Source organism: Physella acuta, unplaced genomic scaffold (assembly GCF_028476545.2).
Source record: "Physella acuta isolate Inbredline_101_S28 unplaced genomic scaffold, ASM2847654v3 ptg000872l, whole genome shotgun sequence".
In the NCBI taxonomy this organism is placed as follows: domain Eukaryota; kingdom Metazoa; phylum Mollusca; class Gastropoda; family Physidae; genus Physella; species Physella acuta.
Window position 1 is genome coordinate 26,134 of NW_026732389.1, and position 24,623 is coordinate 50,756.

At 36.1% G+C, this 24,623-nt stretch overlaps 3 protein-coding genes across 4 annotated transcripts; all 3 read left to right on the forward strand.

Annotated features, from left to right (window-relative positions):
• The first annotated feature begins 2,120 nt into the window (after positions 1–2,120).
• Positions 2,121–10,633, forward strand: LOC131952389 (profilin-1). 2 transcript variants are annotated; one of them, XM_059315016.1, is made up of 4 exons: positions 2,121–2,256; positions 7,641–7,848; positions 8,315–8,417; positions 8,612–10,633. In XM_059315016.1, the coding sequence occupies exons 2-4, from the start codon at positions 7,651–7,653 to the stop codon at positions 8,716–8,718; spliced, it is 408 nt and encodes a 135-aa protein (XP_059170999.1). In that variant the 5' UTR covers positions 2,121–2,256; positions 7,641–7,650; the 3' UTR covers positions 8,719–10,633. The 2 variants fall into 2 exon arrangements, with proteins under 2 accessions (XP_059170999.1, XP_059171000.1); XM_059315017.1 differs by lacking the exon at positions 2,121–2,256 and adding an exon at positions 4,425–4,544.
• LOC131952393 (profilin-1-like) lies at positions 5,890–6,279 on the forward strand. The gene has a single exon (XM_059315022.1). It carries the CDS (start codon positions 5,890–5,892, stop codon positions 6,277–6,279), a length of 390 nt encoding a protein of 129 aa, XP_059171005.1.
• An 8,511-nt stretch (positions 10,634–19,144) lies between the features above and the next one.
• On the forward strand, positions 19,145–23,736 carry LOC131952392 (bZIP transcription factor 8). Its single transcript, XM_059315021.1, has 4 exons — positions 19,145–19,198; positions 21,641–21,784; positions 22,359–22,478; positions 23,131–23,736. Exons 2-4 carry the CDS (start codon positions 21,676–21,678, stop codon positions 23,508–23,510), a joined length of 609 nt encoding a protein of 202 aa, XP_059171004.1. The 5' UTR covers positions 19,145–19,198; positions 21,641–21,675; the 3' UTR covers positions 23,511–23,736.
• The last annotated feature ends 887 nt before the right edge of the window (positions 23,737–24,623 follow it).

Here is a 24,623-nt window from a genome sequence, read left to right on the forward strand (position 1 = left end):
TATCAACGGAAATAGTTTTATTTTAACGAGTATGCCTACAAGATGCTCAGTTTTAAAAAAGTAGTAAATATCATCCTAGGCCTACACGATGCTCAGTTTAAATGTTCTTAATTATTTTGTTGTGACCGAACGAAAGGATATTTTTGAAAACTTTCTTCGGCAATATTGTTCTAAATTATGGCAGGAATCGATTGGTAAATGTTTCAAGTCGCTAAGTGGTCTGGTTGCCGAGATATGGAGCAAAAACTGCATTTGTTCGAGGTTTTTTTTTGGCTTTTCCGGGAAATCCAGGAAGGAATTCCGGGAGTTTTTTTGGCCCACAATCATCCTTGGAACTTGCTTAACATATTTGCTTTGGAACTAGTCCTCGATATTGCTTCGTTGAGGAGGAGATACGACTTAAAGCTGCGGACACACATCCATCCATCCATCCAGAAATGACGCATTATTAAACGCTATTGCCAGTATGGAAATTGCGCTAAAACAATTGCCAGTATGGAAATTGCGCTAAAAAAAAGAAGAGCTATAATATAACTTGAGCCTGCGGGTTTTCTAAAACAAAATTGCGTGTCAACTGAACGCACTATATATGTGTGCAAAAGCGCGACACTGATAATATGCTACTTTATATCGTTTATACCGCAATTATTAATTTTGTTTAAAAAAAAATTAAAAACCTAATTTTGTCAAAACTTTGTTACTGCATTTTATAGGATCTTAACATAGATCTAAATCAAGATGAAAATGACCGACTTAAGCTGCTATGACTCGGGAGCAAGTGAACCAAAAGTTGTAATAAAGGAGTAGTCCTACTTTTCATGGTAGGCCTATAATCATACTAAATTTTTGAATAATCTTTTTAAAAATATCGCAAGCGATAAAATTATAGTTACAATTGTAAAAATTAAAGTCGTTTGGGAACCATCGATTAAACTGATGTTTTCAAAAACTGCCCTCAACCTCACATTGAAGTCAACCGGAAGGGCCAGGGTAGTAAAACAATAAAACTCAGAACAATTGTTTACCATGATAAAATACTGTACTTAATATTGTTACACAAATGTTATAAAATATTCAATTTTATTTTTAAAATATGCCTTCTGGTAACACAAATTTGGAACCATTTGGAACCAGATTTTCAAGACTATTCAAGATCACTTTTCTCATAAGCCTATTTTGTTAAAAAAAATATTTTAATGTTAACGGGGTGGTAGCGGGGAGCTGTTAATATAAGACTTGTGTCACTAGCGTGATTCTTAATTTTTTTTTTCTTCTCGTTAGATTTTGGAGATTAAAAAATATATTCTAAAATGAATTTCAAACGTATTATAAATACCATACTGATAATACTGGTTTTGGTGAAAAGTATTTAGATCTAGATCTAACTGAATTAAAACATTTAATCAGTGTTTCTTCCAGACTTTTTTCTCCGGGGGGGGGGGCACTTAAAATCTTCGGGGGGGGGGGGCGGTAAACTTTCTTCGGGGGGGGGGGGGCGGACACTGTTAAAAGTATATATTTTCTATATAAATTATATAAATTTCATTTCGTTCGGGGGGGGGGGGGCGGTAAAAAATTTTCGCGGGGGGGGGGGGGGGGGGGGGCGAAGATGCCTGGAAGAAACTCTGCATTTAATTCAAAGAAGGAGTGGATATTTTGTTGAAAAAAAAATGATGCAGTCATAGAAAAGGTTTTCTATTATTAAATACTAGATTAATTCGGTAAATATTAGATCTATAGATTCTATGCCTTAAGATTAGGCCTATATTTTTTTATTTAATTATAGCGGCGTATGCGCATTATTTACTGTATATTGTACAACTGTTAGCTCAACTTTAAAAAGAAGAAACATGTGGCCTGTTGAATTTAATTCCGCTTTAAAATGTTGCATGTTTTTTCTCTATGTATATTACTTTGTCAATATTTTTTATAATGGTGACAACAAAGTAGGCCTACACTATTTCTTATTAACTGTGTTGTGACTTTTAACACCAGCTAAAACCCACCCCTTGGCACTTGAAAGATCATGTGATTCTCTTATTCATTTCAACCCACTAGGCCTAGGCCAAGGGAATACAAGTTTGAGGCAGCAAATAAGGTCCTGCAATGCGATTGGATATTATTTAGCCATTTGTGCCACTCTTCTATTCGCTGCCCGGTGTGCGATCATCCATCTTTGACGAACACCGATTCATCGTTGCCTTCGTCTGCCTAGACAAGACTCTATTGTTGGGCTTCTTCTAAAAGGCTATTACGGTAAGCTATTTTGTATTTAAAGTTTTAATTCAGTACATCTTTTTTAGAATGTTATTACTCATATAAGATAGAATTAACTAGTGTATTGCCGTAAAACATCCAAGGAAAAAATGTCTCAAGAAGGTAGACCTTCCTACTAGACTACACATGAGTAGTTCCGGTTGGCCACGACTGACTCATCATGATTGACTTACCACTTTAAATTATTACATTTCTCAGTTATAATTATACTTAATTGAATTGTATAATTACCCTTATTGGAAACAAAAGTGATCTAGTTACACTTTTGTAGCAATCGTAAGATGCTGTAGATAAATTAGATCTATTTTAGTCAAGATCTAATCTCTTTACTGGAGCCCGGAAGAGGTGTTAAAAAAGGGAAGGACCCAGACAAGGAATTTTAATTGTAATTTTTCCTGAACTTCTGTCCAGCCATTGATTCCACTGACTTTTGTTTACTTAAACTACACTTTTTTTTAAAACATCTATTTTTAGGGTTGTCCTTTGTTTATCACAATCACACAGGAATAAAGTATTGTATTTGCACAAGTTTTGTATAGGCATAGGCTAGGCCTAGAACTTGTTAGTTAAGTTAGTCTAGTTAAATAGAATCTAATTCTTTAAGATCTGGATCTAGAATCTAGTCAATTCTTTTAATTCTAGTCTTAGGTCTAGATCTAGGTTAGATCTCTAGATCCAAATTGTCAAAATTCTAGGTTTGGAAAATTTATACAGATTTTTGTCACTTTGCCTTAAGACTTAGGACATGCCATGTATACCTATTATCTACATCTAGAAAATATATATCATTGTTCATTAGGGCCTACACAAAAACTTCACTATGTGTTGGCCTGCCTCTTGGTCTTGAACTAACTAGGCCAGTAGCATTGACTTAGTGGTATAATAAGAGCCACACTCAATATGATGTGACTGTATGGTCAAACTTCAAGGCTGATTTATTCTACAATGTGCAAACAACCACCTTTATTTCATTACATTCTGTATGGTCAAACAATATGATTTTTCAGAAATGTTCATTCCTTCATCACATAGGGCTTTTTTTTTATAAAGCACAAATTACTAAACTGCAGGCTGTAGGCCATTTAGTATTCAACTTGGCTGCAGTTATATTATCTTTTAATTATCATTAGGTAACTGATCTTCATTAATTTAGATTTTTGTTAACAATAGCTAGAAAAAGTTTATTCATCATGGTCTAGCCTAATTATAATTATTAACCTGGTTGAATGTCAGGTCAATAGTTACACCTTTTACGGACATAAGTTCAGCCAACTTGTGTGTTTTTTATCAAGAACCATTGTTAAATTAAAGATTGAATGTATGGGTGTTTTATTGTTAGTTATTAATATATTCCTATAAAGCTTTAAACTGAGGCAAAGGCTATTCTCAACAGACTGGGAATAGCCCAGATAGAGCATTTCTCAGGCAGCAATCATTCCTTGCTGAATACAAATAGGAATACCCCTAGGGAATAGGTATGCCTACTTTTTTTAACTTGAGTTTTAAAAAGAAAATTCCAATAATTAGATTACTATGGCAAAATACAAATCCTTCACAAAAAAACAGCCTATATTAAAGCTGGATATTATTTCATTAATCAATTTTAATTATGTTAACTGAATAGTTTTTTTTTTTAAAGATTAAGAATTATGGTTATTTATCTTATTTTTAGTTATTGCCATGTAGCCTAAAAGTAATTAATATGGAAGGCACAAGCACTGTTTTAGAGTAATAAATAGACCATGTACTTTTGCATTAAAATAATTTAAAATATTTAAAGAAGTACTTCTTAGTGCTTTCTTTACTCCCAGAAAACCATTATACCAACAGTTTGATGAATCCATTGTGGTATTTTTATCAGTTTTGTAACTTGTTTTTTTTTTTTTCATTGAATATTTTTCCAAAGTTTAAGCTAGTTATTTCTAGTGAGGTTGTCTGTGCCACTGTTCTGATGACTTTGCTGTTTTGACCAATTGATTAAAACTAACATTCTGTAAAAAGTGTAAAAGTTTCTTTTTGGATTGTGTGCTCTTATTGCTAAAGTGTTTTTCAAGTTTGCTTAGGAAATAGTACAAGTGGACTAAACAATGGCAGGAAATGTGGAAGGTAGAGCAAGTTGGTACTAAAATTGTATCTGTTAATTAGTAGTTTACCAATGTCTGTGTTGAAAGTTTATTTCTAACATTCACAGTTTGTTAAAGAGGAAATTTAAGTCATTTAGTACATTTCACCTCATTACAGTAATTTTCATGCTATGAATCCTGCAGGTAACTTTCATGCTACAGAAAGTTCACCTGCTTTGAGATTAGGAGCATCTATTTTTAGACTGCCAATGTATTTGCTTGAAATTCTTCTTAAGTGTGAGCTGGACATGTGCTTATTTGGAATCCTGTTTTGTGGAATAGCTTGTTTCCATTAGAATATTATTATAACTAAATAGATGTAAATAAGTATTCTCTAATTATTAGTATTTTGGTGTGAACTGAATTTTCTGCAGTTAACAGAGCTGTGAATACTGTCACAGCTGGACTTTTTTTGTTATTGTATTTTGAATTATTCTGTTGGTGTTGCTTTTTTCACCAAACAATGCTATAACTTTACATACTATCTTTAGTTATTTTAAATCATGTTTTGCAGTGTATGTATTAGTTACACACACAATTATGTCTATGGTCCAACATTGACATACATTTGTAAAAATTTATGTGCGTGCTAGATATTTTTTTGTTAAGAATTGGTTATGCTGGTTTCCGCTGCTGTTGAGGTCCAATAAAATTACAGGTAATTATACTTTATTGCATGCACTATATATAAATTCTGTAACATTCTATAGTGCTGGAAGTTTCGTGCTTTTTGTCATGCATGGCTTATGTATACTTAAAATGTGTAAGATATTTGGCGACATATGGATGGAAACATATTTGGGACCGATTTCTTGCTTGAAATTTTAGTGGTTGTAGATTTTTCTTGCTTGTCTTATGCAATCCAGTGTAAATTAATGTGTAGTCTGTGTTCTGTTGTATTCAGCTATTGTATTGACTTCACTGTTGCATGATTTTTATTGATTTTTAATTTCTATTTCTTGTATAAAATTTAACTGCATAGTTGGATGTTGGACACTTTTAATCTATACTAAAAGAACTACTTATTGTAAACAGCTTTTTCTTTACTACTTTTTTACTAACATTTTGGTTTATATATTTTTTTACCATATTTAATTAGAAATTATTAGCTTCTAATATGCTCTATTACTAGCTTTTAGTAGTGAACATTATACACAGATCTATGGTAATATATTTACTGTAGTATAGTTGCGAAATTATATTATTATTAGTTTTTATACGATGCATGCATTTAACATTAAAGAATGAAGGGTAATAATACATTTTTTTTTTAAAGTAAATTTTACTGATAGTCATTTCTCATAAATTTTCTTGGCACTTTTCCCGTAAAGGATATGTTGCATATAATTGATTTGTACATTAGATTCACAACTTTTCTGCATACCGTTACTTATAATTTTTTATTTTTGTCTTTTCAGCAAAAAACTATTTGTTAGCTCTGGAACTTGCATAGTTTTCTGTTATCCTTGGTTAGTCAAATCACCTAGAAATGAGTGCTTGGGATGCATACATTACCAACATGCAGGCCTCAGGTCTTCAGATCTGTGGGATATATGGTCTTGAAGGAGGGCCATGGGCTCAGTCACCACAGATGAAAGCATCACAACAAGAGGTCGCTGCAATTGTGACAGGGATACAAGGCCAGCAGTTCCCCAATGGTATTACCATTGGTGGTCTACGCTACACTGTAATTCGTATGCTCCCTGACACAGTTACAGCCAAGTGCAGAGGTGCTGAAGATACCTCAGCAAACTACCTTGTACATGCTGCTCTAGCTAAAACCTGCATCATTATTGGGGGGATGTGTGGTCCATCAGAGCGTGACACCACCAAACTAGTAGAGGACATCAGGGATTACTTGGTTAAGAGTAACTATTGAAGACCCTAGCAGTCATTAGTACTATGTATTCTCTGTAATTAGATGATCAGTAGGTTTACTGTAATACTAATGAGGTCTGCTGAGTTAATTTTAACATTTTTATATTGTTATGAATTGTTTTGTTACTATATAGTAATGCCTACTTAGCCATGCCTATTACAAGATAGTCTGAAGTGGACAAAAAAGACAATTCTATCATTTATATCTTGTTAAAGTATCAGCAATTGTTTGAATTCTGTTTTTGTCATTATCTCTACTGACATAGAGCATAGTCATGATGTGCTCTTTTAATAAAACACTTCCTAGTAGGCTACTTAATTAACTTCCTGGTATAGAGGATTTTAGCTTTTGTAATTCACTGACTATTCTTTTTATGGTAAGGTATTCTTTTTTTATGATGAGGTTTTTAAAAAAATAACAACTAACAATAATTTTAGGCAATTACAGATATAATTATTTTGGTTTGATTGATTTTAAAAAAAATTAAAAGATCAAATTTATTTTTTGTATTGCTCTACAATACAGAGATTGTATTTATTTTAGTTTTTAAGGAACAAATTTGCATCTATCGAGAACATTCAATCAACCAAGTAATTCTCAGTTGCATGTTTTGTCTTTGTAATTTATTGTCTTTGAAAATAGTAAAAATGCTTCTGTAAACATGGTTTATGGAATGATTGAATTGTTGATTACTATTTTTCATTGTGTATGTTTTTTTCCTTATTGTTAAACCCAATACATTTTATTTCTGCCAATATTTTCTTAAAATTAAAGATAGAAAAACCCCACTTGTCTTGTGATTTGGTTTCTTTTTCATTTTTTATGTCAATTTATGTTTTGTTTTGTTAAAATTCATAGATACAAGTCATTAGCTTGTATCATAAACTGTTTATGCCATTTTTGTTTTCAAAAGTACTTTTGTTCTTGTACTACTAGCTTAAGTTCTATCAAAGTTATAAATGTGTTGTACCATGGACTAAAACTCAATTCTTAAAAATTGACAAAAGTCTGATGTTTCACTTCAAGGCTCTTATAAAGAGCTGTGTTATTTAAACAACTGTGTATAATAATACTCATTACTGCACTGAAAAACTTTTAAAATGTGTAGGATGTTTTGTTCATGATGTGCTTGCTGGTTGTAACTTCCAGAATAAGGTAGCAAATATCAATTTATTTTTTGATCTGGTACTGTAGTCACTAACACTTAAATTAATATATACAATTCAAATTAGAAAAATTATATTCATGTACCCACTTACTCTTAGCTTTTAACGTGGTTGTTAAATTGAAGGGAAAAAAGTGAACAATATAATTATGAAAAAAATCTGTTATTTTTTAAAAAAAAACTATTTTCGTTTCAGATAAATCATCATGTCTTGGGGTGCTTATGTAACAAATCTTGAGACTGGAAAGGGAAGGTGCAAATATGCAGGTATTTATGGGAAGCAAGGAGGAGTGTGGGCAGAGTCTGCAGACAAATCTATGTTCCCAGTAACTGCTGATGAGGTGGCGAACGTCTTACGTGCTGTGACTAATCAAGACATGAATGTAATGGGCACAGGTATTACGGTAAGTGATCTTGGATATGCTTTATCAATTCTCTAAAATTATTATTTAAATCTATAAATTATTGCCAGTTTATTTGATGTCCAGAAACCATTAAAGATCTAGTGCAGGACCTGCTTTTGTTTCTACAAATTAAGCTTACTATTATAATGTGTAGTGGTCATTAAACATTGCAGCTATCTTCTTATAATCTTATATTTAGAAAGTAGTGTTATATATAGTTTTCTTATTACTTAATAAGCATAGCCTGCACTGTATGTAACCTTAGTTCCATTCTAACTGTACAGTCACCTATGTTTATTCATTATAAGTTAAATTGCTTTCTGACATTGTTCGCATTTCTGTATGTAGTCAAAGTCCAAGCAGGTCACTTGTGTTGAAGAACAATGAACACAAATGTTAGTGATAATTTTTTTTGTCTGATGGGGGGCTTTGAAATGCATGTTTCAATTTGTTTTGTTTTTTTCAGATGGGGGGTCTGAAATTCACATGTTTGCGAATGGAACCAGACATACTTATCTGTCAGGGCAAAGGCGATTACAAAGATTATAGTTTAGTAGTAAGTCTCTCAAGTAAGTAACAAGAAATTTTTAACTATTTCATATTATTTTAAAGACATTAAAGAATCTAATAGCATGTACAATCAATATTATGTTATTAATGCAACTTTTTCAAGATATAAACTTTGCAAAGAAGTTTATTTTGGTACTTCCAGTTTAATTATGGTTAGCCATCTGAACTTCAATTTTTTTTTATTTTATTCCAGACCAAGCAGGTATCATTGGTTTTAATCCTGATGCAGATATAAAGGCTGCCCAAGTGCGCGAGGCTGTAGAAGTAATGAAAGATTACTTGAAGAGTGTTGGCTATTGATTCACGCCCATGTTTTAACATGTTAAATGCTAGCCAATATTTAAAAATTGATAACTGTAGTATTTGTGTAAGGGCGGTTTTTTTTTAGGAACCAAACAAAATATAATCTTTTTTTCTCTTTAAGTTTTGGTAAATTTGGTGATGTACTTTTAATCTAACAAGTTTGTGTTTGAATAGTTATTTTTAGTTCAATATTTCTTACTCAATGCCCTTCAGCAGGTCCTTTTCAAAATTTTGTATCCTGGGATATTATGGGAGGGTTTATAGCATAGATTATTTATTATGTACCTAGTTTATTTAAATTAATAAGAAGTAAATACATTTCACTGTAATTCATAACATTTTTAGCTTTTAGTTTCCTATTAGCTGTATCTTTTTAAACACAAAAAAAAAATTTTCATTATATAATTTATATGCGTTACTTACATTTCTTTTTATTATATGACATATGCTAATATTGTACCAGATTTTAAGTATTTAAGGCATTGTTTTGGCATAGAAGTTAAAACTCGAGCTAATCAGTGGAGACAGACACGTCCAGTATTGAAAACTTTGGCCAGACTGTGTTGATTGAACAAGGGACACAAGTAGATAGATCTGGTGTGAAGGTGCCTCACGTGCTGTTCCTCTGGCTCTATGCTTCACTTGTTTGCTTTTTTCCTGGGGGAAAAAACAATCTCTGGGCTTTATTAGAACTATATATAGCTATTGTTTGTGACTGCATGGTTTTAACGAATGTTTTGACTGGAGGCATTCATTACATACATCTGGTTTTATATTTAAGTGCTAAATCATACCTCATAGTGTATTTTCTAAATTTTACCTGTTGATTAAATGTATTTAAAGTAATATCTTTAAAAAATTCAATTTATAATATGCAAAAGAAAATTGCATCACGTTTAGTACTAAATTAATCACCTATTGGAAACTTTACCCTGACCTACTTGCGCTGTGCCTGTTGATGCTCAGGTTTTTCTTCTAATGAAGCCTCCTCCACATGTTTGCATGTAGCGCGGACGTTTTGAAAGAAAATTGACAGCTCTGTTCATTTTTTTTTGCCATTTCTATTTCATGTACAATATTGCTCACATATTTGATAAACCAACTATCTTATCTGTACTCCACCATTTGTAAACTTTGAGTAGTAGAGAACACTGTTCTCATTTCTGAATCATTGTAATTTTTTTTTTATTGAACACAAAGTGAATGCAGACACAATAAAAAAAATAAACATGCTTATGAATGAGAGTGAAAATATTCAGTCACAAATTGTGTTTTGTCTTTTCAACTTTTTGTATAAGTGCTTCTTCTTAAATCTGTTTGAGGATTCATGCTATCTTCAGTTATGCTAACCAGATAGCTTTTTTTAACAGCATACCAACACTAAAGTAAAATGTTTACTCTTAAAAGCTATAATAAAAGTAAACAGCTAATCAAATTTTGCTCTTGTTTTATTATCTAGTTACTTGTTCAATTAGAGCAAATTCAAATAGTGGACTGCAAATCCGTTCATGAAAAAATACTAGATTCTAGATGAAATGTATTAAAGTAATATACAATGGTCTATGCATTAATGCTTCCTGATCCTATTTATATCTATCCATACCAATAGTGTTCTTGGGTTCTCTTTATAAATTGTAACTTTCAAGTTTCTTAATATTAATGTTGCTAAATTTGTATACAGCACATGTGTGTACATTATTCCAGATTGAGGCTTGAATTTCCCAGTAAAACTCATAGTTCAAGCTAATTCCTGGTTTGTGCTTGAAAAAATTGCTTTTGTAGGCAGATAGCCAATTGGTAGTTAGGCTGGTGGTAAAGTCCTGTTTTTTACTGCTACACAAACATTGTTTTCAAAATTAAAACTTTGTAACAGCTGTTTTGATTGGTTCAGAAATAAACATGGTTTCTTATTCTACTTAGTTATAGTCATTTAAGATGCATGTGTCACTGTCAAAAATATAAAGCCACAAATTACTGCCATGATACTTCTAGTTAGACCTGTATAGTATCCTCTTCTTAAACACTTGTTTCAGTGACAACAAAGTTCACCAGCACCCTGGTGTATTTATTGATCTTTGATGAACTTGATCACCCATTTTCAATTGAACCAGGATTTAAAAACTAGTGGAAAATTTTTCATTAACTTTGTTGACTAAAAAGCTAAATAAATTACAATCAACCAAGCTAATTTACTAATCAGACATAGGAGTAATTATATTTTTTGTCTGTTTATGTCTACCCTGTACCAATAAATTATTGAAATCTTGATGGAAAAATACTTTAAAAAATCAACATAATTTCTCAGCCCAGATAAAGGAGGGGGGGGGGGGCATTTTTTTGATATTCAACCGAATTTGAACAAGGAGAATTTCACACCAATAATGTGCGTGCTCGGTATCCGAACATAGAAGTCCCGTTAGTTAAACTAAAATAAGCAGAAAAGAAACATTTGATTTGTGATGAGTAAGCGTAAAAAGGACCAGTGTTTAGTTTAGAGACCGACAGAAGTGGTGATACAGGAAAGTTTCCTTTGGGCATTACATTACAGATATTCAACTCGAAACACTCAGGTAAAAATAACAAGGGCATACACAATGAGAAATGATTCATTCATAGGATGAGAGCATTCCATAGCTAAACAAAGGGAGACTATCACTGACGCATACTATCAAATCGATTCAGTGGTTGTTTTTTTTACTTTCTCGTATATACGAAGTATAGAGAAAGTATTGTAATCGTGCAAAAAAAAAAAATCGAGATTTTTACAGATCTCGACGTTTTACACCTCACTGATACGGAAAAACATAATTTTGCAATCTTGTCCGTATGTCTGTGTGTGTGTGTGTGTGTCTGTCTGTGTGTCCGTGTGTAAACACGATAACTTGAGTACCGTTACAGCTAGGTTAATGAAATTTCATATATAAGTATTATATCAAAATCGTAGATCCGTATCAACTTTTGAGCGATTTCCGATAACCGGAAGTGGTACTTTTCCTACTTTGAATTTTTCAAAAGCCTATAACTTGAGTACTATTTCAGATAGATAAATGCAATTTCACATGTAAGTAAAAGATCAAATTCTCTACCTTCTGTTAAATTTTGAGTAATTTCCGTTGACTGGAAGTAGTAATTTACGCTACTTCCGATTTCTCAAAAAACTAATGTAAATTTTAAAAGTACTAATAATATTGCGCACTATTATGCGCTTTTTTATTGGGCGTTCACTTGGTGTGCAATTAATTTGTCTACGAGATTTTATTCTATTTTTAAAACTTTAAGTATTTAAAATGGAATAAAAATCATGTCTATAGCCCGAGTTCCCATCCCCTGTTATTTTATATAAGAATATTCGAGAAAGTTTAGGGGAGATCACTCCCGGTTTATTTCTTTTAGGGAGGTGATTCGTTTAAAATAATAAATTACAGTTAATAGATGAAAAATAACTGACAGCACTCGTTTTTTTCCCACCTACACCCCGGTGGGTCAAATTATCGCCTGGCTTCGTGTCGGTGAAGTGAAAACCACGTGGAATTCATTACACAGTACAGGCCCGGGTAAAAATTAAAATAGTAACATTCCTGAGGCGGAATACCATTCGTCAGCGCTGATAACGAACGCACGCACGCACGCGCGCAGGCGATGAGTCATCACTTTCCTGCCTTACACAAAGAAGTCAATGGAACTTATGGTCTCACGTGGGAAAGTTGTGGACTATGGAGGTGATTGGGTTTTTTTTAAATTGAATTCTGATTGGGTGTCTTATAAATTTATCAATGAAGCAAATTGGTATTGGGGGGGGGGGGGGAGACAGTGTTTCTTCAAGACTTTTTCTATAGGGGGTCACTTGATATTTTCGGGGGGGGGGGGGGGGTGCGGACACTGGTAAAAGTTATATTTTCTATATAAACTCCATTTCGTTCATCCCCGAAGAGATGCCTGGAAGAAACTCGGGGGGGGGGGGGGGCGTTTAAACGATTATTGTTAATCACCTAACGCTTCTGTCGTTACATAGAGCCAGAACATTTTTCTTTAAATTACTGGAAGAGATAAGCACAAAAGTATCGGGGGAAGGGGGGGGGGGTGTAATTAAACAACCAATCAAACTAAGTAGTAAGTAGTTACAGAGTGTTACAGTAGGCTGTTTCATAGTGTCTTTGTTGCACCGTCAAAACGGCCCGAGACAAAACGACCTCGTCTTAACGACCCTGTCACACCAGCCCCCGACAGAACGACACAGTATAATAAGCCCCTGACAAAAGGGCACAGACATATTGTGCCCTGTGAAATGAGCCCCCGTTATACTTAGGGGTCATCCTATAATGACGGGGGGGGGGGGGGGGGGGGGGTCCCGAAAAAAATTGACTTTTGCGGACGCGTGTGGACTTTTAATAGGAAATTGTGTGGACTTTTATGGGGGGGGGGGGCGGCAAAATCCCAAAAAAATGTGGACGTAAAATAAATGGATGATCCCTTACTCGTGATATACAGACTCACGACATATTGGTTCCCGACAAATGGGCTCACGACATATTGGTTCCCGACAAATGGGCTCACGACATATTGGTTCACGACAAATGGGCTCACGACATATTGGTTCACGTCAAATAAATACTAGGACCACATTTAGTATAATCTTAACCCAGTGGCGTAGTGATGTCGGGTGTCACCCGGTGCGGCACTTAATGGTGTCACCCCCAGAGGCGTAGCGACCCTTCCCAGGGACAAACTTTCAAAATTTTTGATTTGCACCCCCCCCCCCCCTCAAACTTTCGATTTGCACTCCCCCTCGTTTTTCTCTATAAATTTTGCTATTTTTTCCCTTTGTGTCACCCCCCCCCCCCCCCCTAAATGATGTCACCCCGGTGCGGTCCGCACCCCGGCCCCCATTTGCTACGCCTCTGTCGTAACCATTTTATACAACCCACCAACCACACGCAGTTCCTACCTCCAGCCAGAGGCGTAGCGACCCCTCCCGGCGCCCGGGGCGAACTTTCATTTTGGCGCCCCCATATATATATATATATATATATATATATATATATATATATATATATATATATATATATATATATATATATATATATATATGCGTGTGTGTTTGTCTGAAAAAAAAATTAACAATTACGCTGATTGTCGTTCCCTAAAACTTCACTGGACGCCAATTAAATTCCCCTTAAGATGCCGAAACGAATAAAAAGTAGAAAATCAAAAGAGCTTAGAACAGTGGGCTCCATCGAACCCGAGAGGTTTGGTAATTCAGTCTCAGGGCTTCCGCGGATGTCAAGACCAGAGTTTCTTCCAGGCATCTCTTAGCGGGGAAGGGGCAAAGCCCCCGAACAAATTCTACCGCGCCCCCCCCCCCCAACGAAATGAAATTTATATAATTTATATAGAAAATATATACCTTTAATAGTGTCCGCCCCCCCCCCCCCCCCCCCCCCGAAGAAAGTCTCCCCGCCCCCCCCCCACCCCCCCCCCCCCCCCGAAAATCGAAAGTTTTAGGAGGGGGCAGTGGCGGAACTGGAAAAAAAAAGGGCCACCCCGCAAAAAAAAATTTTAGGCCCCCCCCCAATATATATATATATATATATATATATATATATATATATATATATACAAACGCAAATGTTTTTTTTTTCAATTAAAACAAATTACATCAACTTGTTATTTGTGTGAGCGCATTAGTCTATTTGGAGAATCAGTTTTATTTTATTTCTGCTATAAGACAAATTCAATTCAAGTCGGTCAAAAGTATATAAACCGTGAAAGCTTTGTATAAGTAATGGTATGTCGTGTTATGTTTATTTTTATTTTTTTTCGTATTTATATTATTAATTTTAAATACATTTCGTTTTTATACAATGTCATTCTTTAGTAAGTACTTTATAAAAAAATAAAATAAGGAGAAGTAATTGTTTTTTAATTTGTTTAGTACAAATCTATTAAAAGGATCGTAAGAGCACCCCCCATTGACAATTTAAAGAAGGGAAATAAGTCATGAAAGTGGTTTGGGACGTTTGCTTGTCTTTGATACGTTTTATTATAGGAGAAAGAGGACTCGGCTTTCACAGTGATTTAAAAACAAGGGGGAAAAAGAATATTCAAGAGCGTGGGGTGGGTGTCTATAGAATTAAGATAATCCAATCGCAGCTACGGTGATCTTTTTACTTTCTCGTATATACGAAGTATAGAGAAAGTCTTGTAATCGTGCAAAAAAAAAAAAATCGAGATTTTTACAAATCTCGACGTTTTAACACCTCACTGATACGGAAAAACATAATTTTGCAATCTTGTCCGCATGTCTGTGTGTCTGTCTGTCTGTCTGTCTGTCCGTGTGTAAACACGATAACTTGAGTACCGTTACAGCTAGGTTGATGAAATTTCATATATAAGTATTTTATCAAAATCGTAGATCCGTATCAACTTTTGAGCGATTTCCGATAACCGGAAGTGGTACTTTTTCTACTTTGAATTTTTCAAAAGCCTATAACTTGAGTACTATTTCAGATAGATAAATGAAATTTCACATGTAAGTAAAAGATCTAATTCTCTACCTTCTGTTAAATTTTGAGTAATTTCCGTTGACCGGAAGTAGTAATTTACGCTACTTCCAATTTCTCAAAAAACTAATGTAAATTTTAAAAGTACTAATAATATTGCGCACTATTATGCGCTTTTTTATTTGGCGTTCACTTGGTGTGCAATTAATTTGTCTACGAGATTTTATTCTATTTTTAAAACTTTAAGTAATTTAAAATGGATTAAAAATCATGTCTATAGCCCGAGTTCCCATCCCCTGTTATTTTATATAAGAATATTCGAGAAAGTTTAGGGGAGATCACTCCCGGTTTATTTACAAAACAACCATCAAGTCAAAAATGCAAGAAAATGTTTAAAAATTTAAATATAAAAAATATATTATGGTCGGCTGTGGGCCCCTAAATGACGTGCCCCCCCCCCCCCCCCCCGCATTGCGGGGTCTGGCGGCACTGTAGTTCCGCCCCTGGGAGGGGGTGCAAATCGAAAACTTGAGGGGGGGGGGGTGCAAATCGAAAGTTTGAAAGTTTGTCCGCGGGAAGGGTCGCTACACCTCTGGGGGTGACACCATTAAGTGCCGCACCGGGTGACTCCCGACCTCGCTACGCCATTGAGTACAATATACTAATTTTCTTCTCTCTTAAAATTTTGGCAAAGAGTGTCACATCCCATCCACCCGCTCCGACAGTCTGCTTAATCTTTTTTATGTTACCCAATCGTAAAATACTCTTTAGTTCAATGGGTTTCTTTTCTGGGTTATATCGGTTTATTCCTTAATCCGGTGTGAATTTTTCAGATTTTAGTCTTCGAAAAGGCCCCCCCCCCCTCATCTAGTAAAGCTGGAAAGCGGTTTTTCCGGTCACTGTTTTTTAAAAATATACGTTTTACAGTTACACAACCAATGTAGAAAACAGTTAAATCAGTATGCAAAGGCTCCCCGCCGTTAAATGTCTTTTATTGACTGTTTATAATGCAAAATTGCAGCTCAAAATGAGCTTTTAATTTTTTTTTTCTACCCCCTTTTGGCGCCCCCCTACGGTCGGCGCCCGGGGCGGCCGCCCTCCCCGCCCTCCCTCGCTACGCCTCTGCCTCCAGCACCATTATAATTTAAAGCTCTCTTAAATGCCTGAATGCATTTTTTTATTGAAACAACAGCAATTCATAAAGAAGTGCCACTTATTTAAATTTTTTATTAACCCCATAAATAGTTGTTGCTTAAAAGCAAGCTCAGACCATAGATAAACATCGTTACTATTAAGTCTGTAGGCCGACGTATAAACACACACACAAATATATATATATATATATATATATATATATATATATATATATATATATATATATATATATATATATATATGTTACGGTCAAAGCCCAAAGTGCGGCCAAACCCCGGATTGGCCGGCCAATGCGCGGATTGGCCGGCTCTCTTGGCCAAAGCCCGAAGAACTTAGAACTAAGATCGTATTTCGTACATTGGCCGGCCAATGCGCGCACTGGCCGGGACGTACTGGCCAAAGTCCGAAGTACTTAAACTTGACAGCGTATTTTGTACATTGGCCGGCCAATGCGCGCATTGGCCGGGATGACCTGGCCAATGTTGTATCTAGACTAAGTTGTGAGCGCGTTTTAATTATTCTGGGTGCGGTTTCATTGTGAGTAACGTATTGTTTAGCTCTTGTTTGTATAGCATTATATATGCAAGGCGACATGGATCAAAAGGGCCGCCAGACCATGAGACAGACATAGCAAATGGCTGTCAAAAGAAAAAAAATGTAAATCCATGTTAGTTTCAATATATGGGCTACAACTGTATGTGACAGCCTCCTCTATGATGACGAGGTGAGACAATCATCAAAGAACAAAAGACAGTCGGCGTCACCGACCACGTGCAACAAGACGGAACGTTCAAAAGACTTTTCCGCGTTCCTAGATGTTCAAAACATGATGATGACATGGATGCAAACAAATGAATCAGCTCATTGGGCTGAGAGTCTCAAATTCATTCAATTTATGAAAAATCGTTCTTTTCATCAAGGAATCCAACAATCACCATACGAAGCCTTGTTTGGATGCAAAGCAAAAGTGGGACTTAGCACTTCAAATCTACCAAGAGAGGCTCTCAATAAAATAGCTACTGAGGAAGATCTTGAGAACATTGAACAAGAAACGGAGGTTGCCATAAATGCAACTACATCCTCAGCTCACACATCTACTGCCGTGGCGGAACGTCCAGACCAGTTGCGTGATAATAATGTGGCCAACAGATTCTGTATAGTTTGTGAAAAACATTGTAGTGCAGCTCATTCTTGTGGATCCTGTGGCAAAGATGTCCATGCTATTTGTGGAATACCCAATGAAGCAGACGAAGGGTACGGAGGGAACATTACCTGCAGATTGTGTCACAACAAACAAGACATCATGGAACACAGCTCATACTGGCTTGCAAAATCAAGGTGCTAAGATGCTTAAAACATCAAATACAAAATTTAAAGATGGTGAAGTGGGTGACAATGTACGCATCCCTGTTCCAGATGTTGACAGAGGTCGCGGTGATCCCCGAAGCGTGATTGCAGTTGTCATGAGCGTCGAGGGCGGTTTCTACAAATTAGGAACCGAACATGGTGTTCTAAAACAACTGTATGCTAGAAGTGAGTTTTCAATTCTTCACGAAAAACTGCTCTTATTGTCGTCAGTTGGCACTGAGGAAAAATCACTACGAACCATCGCATCTTCATCGCATCTTCACAATCATTGACTGGGGGCCAAGGCTACACTCGCTGCAATTGCACAACCAAGTGTACAACAAATCGCTGCAAGTGTAAAAATAACAAGCTGCTATGTAATTCTAAATGCCACAAAAGTTCAACTTGTTGTAACAAATGATAATATTGATTGATTGAGACTATAGTACAATAAAAAATTTGAATGTTTATGTCATTTACTTTAATTAATAATCAATAAAGACTTAATTGCATGATCCTACCGGCATAAAAAAAACCAAAATCTGCTCATGATCTTCTAATTAAGACTTTGGCCGGTCCACCATGGCCAGTCCGCGGACTGGCCGGGACTGGCCGGCCAAAGGCCGAAATCAAGAGCTATTTCAGACTTTGGCCGGTCCACAATGGCCAGTCTGCGGATTGGCCGGCCAAAGGCCGAAATGAAGCAAAGTTTCGGACTTTGGCCGACCTATGGGAGGCGATATTGGCCAATGCGCGGATTGGCCGGCCAATCCTAGCATTGGCCGACTTCGGGCTTTGACCGTAACATATATATAGCTATACTTTGTTTGCGGGGGGGGGGGGGTTGACACAACGAAGTGCTGCATCGGGTGACACCCGACCTAGCGACGCCACTGGTAACGAACAAGAGTTAAATACGTTGTATTATTGACGGATGTTGGCTTAGCTAACCGTGAAGGGGTCCCACTGCCAGGTGTCGTGTACAATGAGACCGTTTCGCCAGGAGACTTAGTCTCTACGGGAACTGTAATGACAAGGATCTATTTGTCGGGAGCCTTTATGACGGGGTCCATTTGTTCTTTATCGGGGCCGTATTGTCACTAGCCGTTTTGACGCTGCATGTTAATTTTAATATTAAAAAAAGCAAAGTTACACAGAAAACAAAATTTACCAAAAAAATAAAAAAAAACCAACAACAAGCAAGCAAAGTAGAAAATTGCACATGTCAACAACAATGCTTTAGTTACAAAAGTGATCACCAAAGGGATGGCCCGATTCCTCGTTCTCTTGATAAATGTCTTACGTGAATTAATCAACTGTCTTTTAATAAATGTTTTACCATTTGGAAAAAAAAGTAGTCAGTGTAGTCTACCAGAGTGTAATGCCACCCCCCCCCCACCTTCCTTTCTCGCGTTTGACACTACTCGATGGGCGACTGAATATCAGCAACACATGGAAATATTGTATTTATTCAGGTAAATTTGAATTGAACAAGGTAGATCTATTAATCTCTCAAATGTTTTAACTTGTTAAAGTAGACGTAAAAAAATGTTATTTAAAAAAAAAGTTTTATTTTAAGAATTTTTAACGGCGCCTTTGTGACAGAAAGATAAAAATAGATCGGGGTAGATACGGACAAGCTGACTCCCCTATTTGGAAAAGTGCTGGAGTCCAATTGCGTCGGTTTATACGGCGCGGTTGTAATGTAACAAGCCGCAATGTTAGGCGAACAGGTCAAGGTCTGACCACTGGTCAGCGCTACACACTCAGCACGGGTTGTTGACTGTTGGGTAAGTTCGACGTAACACATTTCGAACCATTGTGTGTTCATTAAAAAAACAGGTACTTTTTTGCTTAAAAACTTTTCTTATAACATTTTAACACGTTTTTAATTACATGTTTAATTCAACTTTACACCGAACAAATGCCTGAATTCAATGAATTATACTGTAATACACAATCAACACGAATGAACCAATCAGGTTCACCGACTCGGCTGCTAGTCTACATGGCTACAACTTGGCTTAGCTCTTCGGCCGAACTCTAAAATTTGACCAACGTCGTTGGTTATGTCAAGTTGTAGCGACTGTTTGCCTACAATCTTATTCGTAGTGAACGTGTCTGCTATAATAACACCATATAATCTTACTTAATAAGCCAAGGACACAGCGGTCTTTACTACAGGACACATTAAGGGCAGACTTCAGTCATTTGACCTGTGTCTCCCCCACCCCATTCCCCTTCTCTATCTACCTAAAATACGCGTGATCTACGGGTTTTTAGCTTGTAGCCTTTTATTTATTTTAAAAAAAAAAGCTCTTACTAGCGACTTTTTAAATTTTAGTGTACGATTTCTGATGTTTTCTCACAAACCAGCTATTCTTCTGTAGTATTCAGTACATGAAATATTACATAGGCCGTCTATTTTTGGTTTTAATGACTAGAGTTAAGAGAAGACCCTCTGTTCAACGTTAATGGCATTTACTATTCTATTTACTCGGTTCGGCTTGTAGCAGTGTTGGAAAATCCATCAGAAAAATCACCCTTATTTGACCTTGACCTCTATACAACTGCCTATCTATCGTCTCAGCCTTACTTAAACCCTGCTGTTCTAGCAGCGATTTATTTCCCTCATCACCATCACACATTGTCACATCACCATCGCAATCGTCACATAACCACTCACATCACCACCACATCACCATCACATCACATCACCACCACATCACCATACATCACCATCACACATCGTCATATCACCATCACCATCACATCATCATTACACATCGTACATCACCATCACACATCGTCATATCACCATCACCATCACATCATCATTACACATCGTACATCACCATCACACATCGTCATATCACCATCACCATCACATCATCATTACACATCGTACATCACCATCACATCAACCTTAACATCACCATCGCATCACCATCACATCACATCACATCACACATCGTCACATCACCATCACAGATCGTTACATCACCACCACATCATCATCACATCACCATCACACACCGTCACAAAAAGTCAGATCAACCTAAAATGACGTCACACTTGAGCCTACGACCCCCCCCCCCCCCCCCTCTAGATTGCAGTCTAATTTTTTTTTAAACATTGATTTTATTTTTTTCAATATTTACTGAGCTCATTCAGTAATTGAGTATATTAATCGATTTCTATTCCTATTTACAAAAATATTTACTAAACGCGAAATAACGGCTAAAATTCAGTTTCTGACTTTAATTTTTTTAAATGCAAGTGTGACATCACACTATCCGAACCCCCTCCCTCTGATGCCTCTGATCACACATCGTCTCAAAATTACAACTCCCCTCCCTCTAGGAGTGTGACATCTTTTATGTACGACCCCTCCCCAAACTTGCGCATCATCATAAGCGACATAAAACGGATACCAGTCACAACTTTGGGGTCGTCCTTAAAATGACGTCACATTCGTAGGGGGAGGAGGGGGGGGTCCGTATTTTTGTGACGGTGTGTGATGAGGGGAAGGGGGTGGGACGTCACTTTTTGCATTATAAAAAATCAATGTTAGAAAACGAGTTTTAGCCGTTATTTCGCGTTTTAGGACACGGTTTTAATAAATTGTAACATGAATTGATTCAAATACTCGATGGTGACAGAGTTCTGACAAGAATTTGGGAAAAATAACGATGTTTTAAGAAAAACTCAACAGCAAATTTTTTTTTTGGGGGGGGGGGGGGTTGTAGGCTGAGGTGTGACGTCATTTTCGAGGGGTGGGGGGGGGGGGGGGCGGGGGTCTGGCTTTGTGTGACGGAGGGGAGGGGGGAGGTAAAAATCGTCCAAAAAAAGCGTGACATCATTTATTTTATGGATGACCCCCTTTACTAAAAAAAAAAATTCCTTAAATCTTGCAGGTTCTAGCTCTATAATCTCTGATGGTCAAACAAGAATGAACAATGACACGGCATCTTCTGTGAACAACTTCTTGAACAACACCGCCAGTTTTGTCAACAGCTCCAACAGCAGCTTTCTGAAGGAGCAGGAGTCGTGTTCATCTTGTGAGATACGTTCATGTTTACATGGCATAAAGTTCACATTCATACCTACATAAAGCTCATAACATTCATATTTAGATTACACAACATTCATATTTAGATTACACAAAGTGACACATCATTCATATTAACATTTCGCAGCTTTCATATTTACATTACAGAGCTTTCAAATTTACATAATAATACAAGGGGTTTTTAGTTTACCCTTTTATAGAGAAGCTTGTTTATATTTCAAATTATTTAACCGTATACAATTAAACTTGTAGGCTGAGAATTTTAAAAAGTATATACTACATGACTACTTAAATCGGCAGTATTATTGAAAGCATCCATATTATATGGTAATTTAACTTATAGAAAAGGATATTGATGTTAGAAAGATAGCTACTTTGAAAAAATCAAGGGAAGCTATCACAATTTAAAATTTTAGTAGCCTCCCTTTATCAAAAAATGTTAAACACATAGTCGACATAGTTGACCCTGAGTTTGAGCTGCTGCATAAAAAGATATTTAAAAAAAATGTACATCTAGCTATTTTTTAAATAATTGTTTAAGATGTGCAATACTTTATCTTCAGATAATCAAGACTATTATTTTGGTGATGGTGGTCCGTCATTGAATCATCACCTAGGCAACCATTATTCATTATCATCCTCTCCAGATCTGTTCAGGTACCATCCTGGATCATCACTGCATGGTGAGTAGTGAGGATTACGTGGACCTGTTGACTAGCTGTATGACTTGATAAGTTTAGCAATTGATTGACAAAATAAGTTGACCAACTAATTGACAATATACTTCAAAAAGCAATTAAAGAATGGCTATATTATCACAGAACATAATTTAACAATCTATATATATAATTCTCTTCTGGGAGCCGTTAGAAAACAAGCTGCAAGCGCGCCTTTGCAGTCCCCTCTCTTCCTCTCTATCACTATCACTACCACCCCCACCCCACCCACACATGATCTGGTGAGCAGTGGTTCACTCTAAATGTTTACAAATCGTAGAGCTTAGGGGCAGATAATTTAGTTTGAAACGATTTTAAACTTACAGGAGGTAACTAAGAGGAGGCTGCTTTCACCGGGGGGGGGGGGGGGGGGGGGGGGTAGGGTAGGGGTTGGGAGTTGGGGGGGGGGGGGGGGTAGGGTAGGGGTTTGGGGGGGGGGGTTAGTGTTTTAAAGCAAATATTTTCAGTGGCAGCATAGGTACTGTCGAATTTATAAATTATGAATTACTGAAACGTAGAAAATAAAACAACTAAATAGCGGCATATGATACGCAGCGGGTCGGCTCGTGTGCTATAAAAAACCCACAAAAAATAATTAACTTATAACCATTTATCCTAGGCCTTTCTAGCCCTGTACTAGCCAGAGCTCTGAACGCTCTCAACGCAGACAAAAACAGAAGACCACGAGGTGAGAAAAAACCCATACCCGATGAGCAGAAAGATGATAAATATTACGAAAGAAGGCGCAAGAACAACGAGGCGGCGAAGAAATCCAGAGACGCAAGAAAACAGAGGGAGGATGAGCTAGCCATGAGGGCCAGTCACCTTGAGAGGGACAACTCCATCCTCAAGGTCAAGATCGTCTCGATGAGGGAGGAGGCCATGAAGTTGAGGGAGCTGTGGGTGGCCAAATGTCAGGGTCTGGCCATGGGCAGACAACAAAACCTGCAGGCCAACCAAAGCTCTGTGCCTGTAAGTGGGTCAAATCAGGGGAGGTAAACATTCCATGTTTCTTGTACAGACACCCACACTTCTATCCACTTAAACTTAGGTAGTTTCACAGTTTTTCTAAAACTTTCCCACCCTAAACATTTCTGTTAAACAAAAAAAAAAACAACCTTTCATCTAACTAAAACTGCCTTAATATATTCAGGAGTTACGGGTATTTTTGCTCAATGTTCAGAATTATATTTGTTATACATTGATGAGATGATGTGTACATATGTTATTGTTTTTGTTATTAATCTAGTAGTATAACAAAATATTATTAAAACTTTTAGAATAAAACAAACTAAATAATTATATAAAATAAAAGATAATTTTTAAAGAATTAAAATTTTAGCTCTTTAGAAATAAAAAAATCAGCTTTTTTGAATTGTATTTTTGGAATATTGTTGGTTAAGTTTTTTGTTATTGTGTATTTTTTAAACAATGTTTGGCCTTCATTTCTTTCAGCAGCTATTATTTTGTTTTGACCCTGTACATTTTTAATGTTTAATTTTAATGTATTGTTTTTTCACAATATACAATGTATTACTAGTTGGACCTACTGTAACAGTTTATTGACACAAGTGCTGTGGGATAATTTTATTTTTATTTTGTAAAACATAATTACATTCTGAATCCATATTTTAAATTTTTTTAAAAGTTGAAAAAAAAATTTTCAGTTATCTAACAGAAGCTGTAGCATGAAACTGTTAGTGTATCAAATATTTACATTTAGCTGCCAGCCCTGCTCAAAATAAAATTTTAATTTATTGACCTTGACATACTCTCTCAATTTTTTTCATGAGTTATTTAATTAGCAGATATTACTTGTAATATCAAAATTATATTTACATTTTAATCAAACAATGAAGTGTCATTTCTGCCTTTTATCATAAGACACAACCATATGTTAGTTGTAAAGTTGATTTCTTGAGTTCTGGAGGTTAAGTGTAAACTGACCAGTCACTGCCTGCCAGAGACTGTTAAAGTCACCACCTGAAAGGGAGAGTAATTTAGTAAAGGGTCCAAAGGCCTAGCGACCCTTCCCGGCGCCCGTGGACAAACTTTCGATTTGCACGCCCCTCGAACTTTTCATTTGCACCCCCCCTCAAACACTTTCAATTT

Excerpts from the sequence above, each read along its gene's own strand:
- LOC131952389 (XM_059315016.1), top strand. The coding sequence starts at position 7,651 with ATGTCTTGGGGTGCTTATGTAACAAATCTTGAGACTGGAAAGGGAAGG. Across the intron at positions 7,849-8,314 it reads TAATGGGCACAGGTATTACG|ATGGGGGGTCTGAAATTCAC; the intron begins GTAAGTGATCTT and ends TGTTTTTTTCAG. Across the intron at positions 8,418-8,611 it reads TTTAGTAGTAAGTCTCTCAA|ACCAAGCAGGTATCATTGGT; the intron begins GTAAGTAACAAG and ends ATTTTATTCCAG.
- LOC131952392 (XM_059315021.1), top strand. The coding sequence starts at position 21,676 with ATGAACAATGACACGGCATCTTCTGTGAACAACTTCTTGAACAACACC. Across the intron at positions 21,785-22,358 it reads GCAGGAGTCGTGTTCATCTT|ATAATCAAGACTATTATTTT; the intron begins GTGAGATACGTT and ends CTTTATCTTCAG. Across the intron at positions 22,479-23,130 it reads TCCTGGATCATCACTGCATG|GCCTTTCTAGCCCTGTACTA; the intron begins GTGAGTAGTGAG and ends CATTTATCCTAG.
- LOC131952393 (XM_059315022.1), top strand. The coding sequence starts at position 5,890 with ATGAGTGCTTGGGATGCATACATTACCAACATGCAGGCCTCAGGTCTT.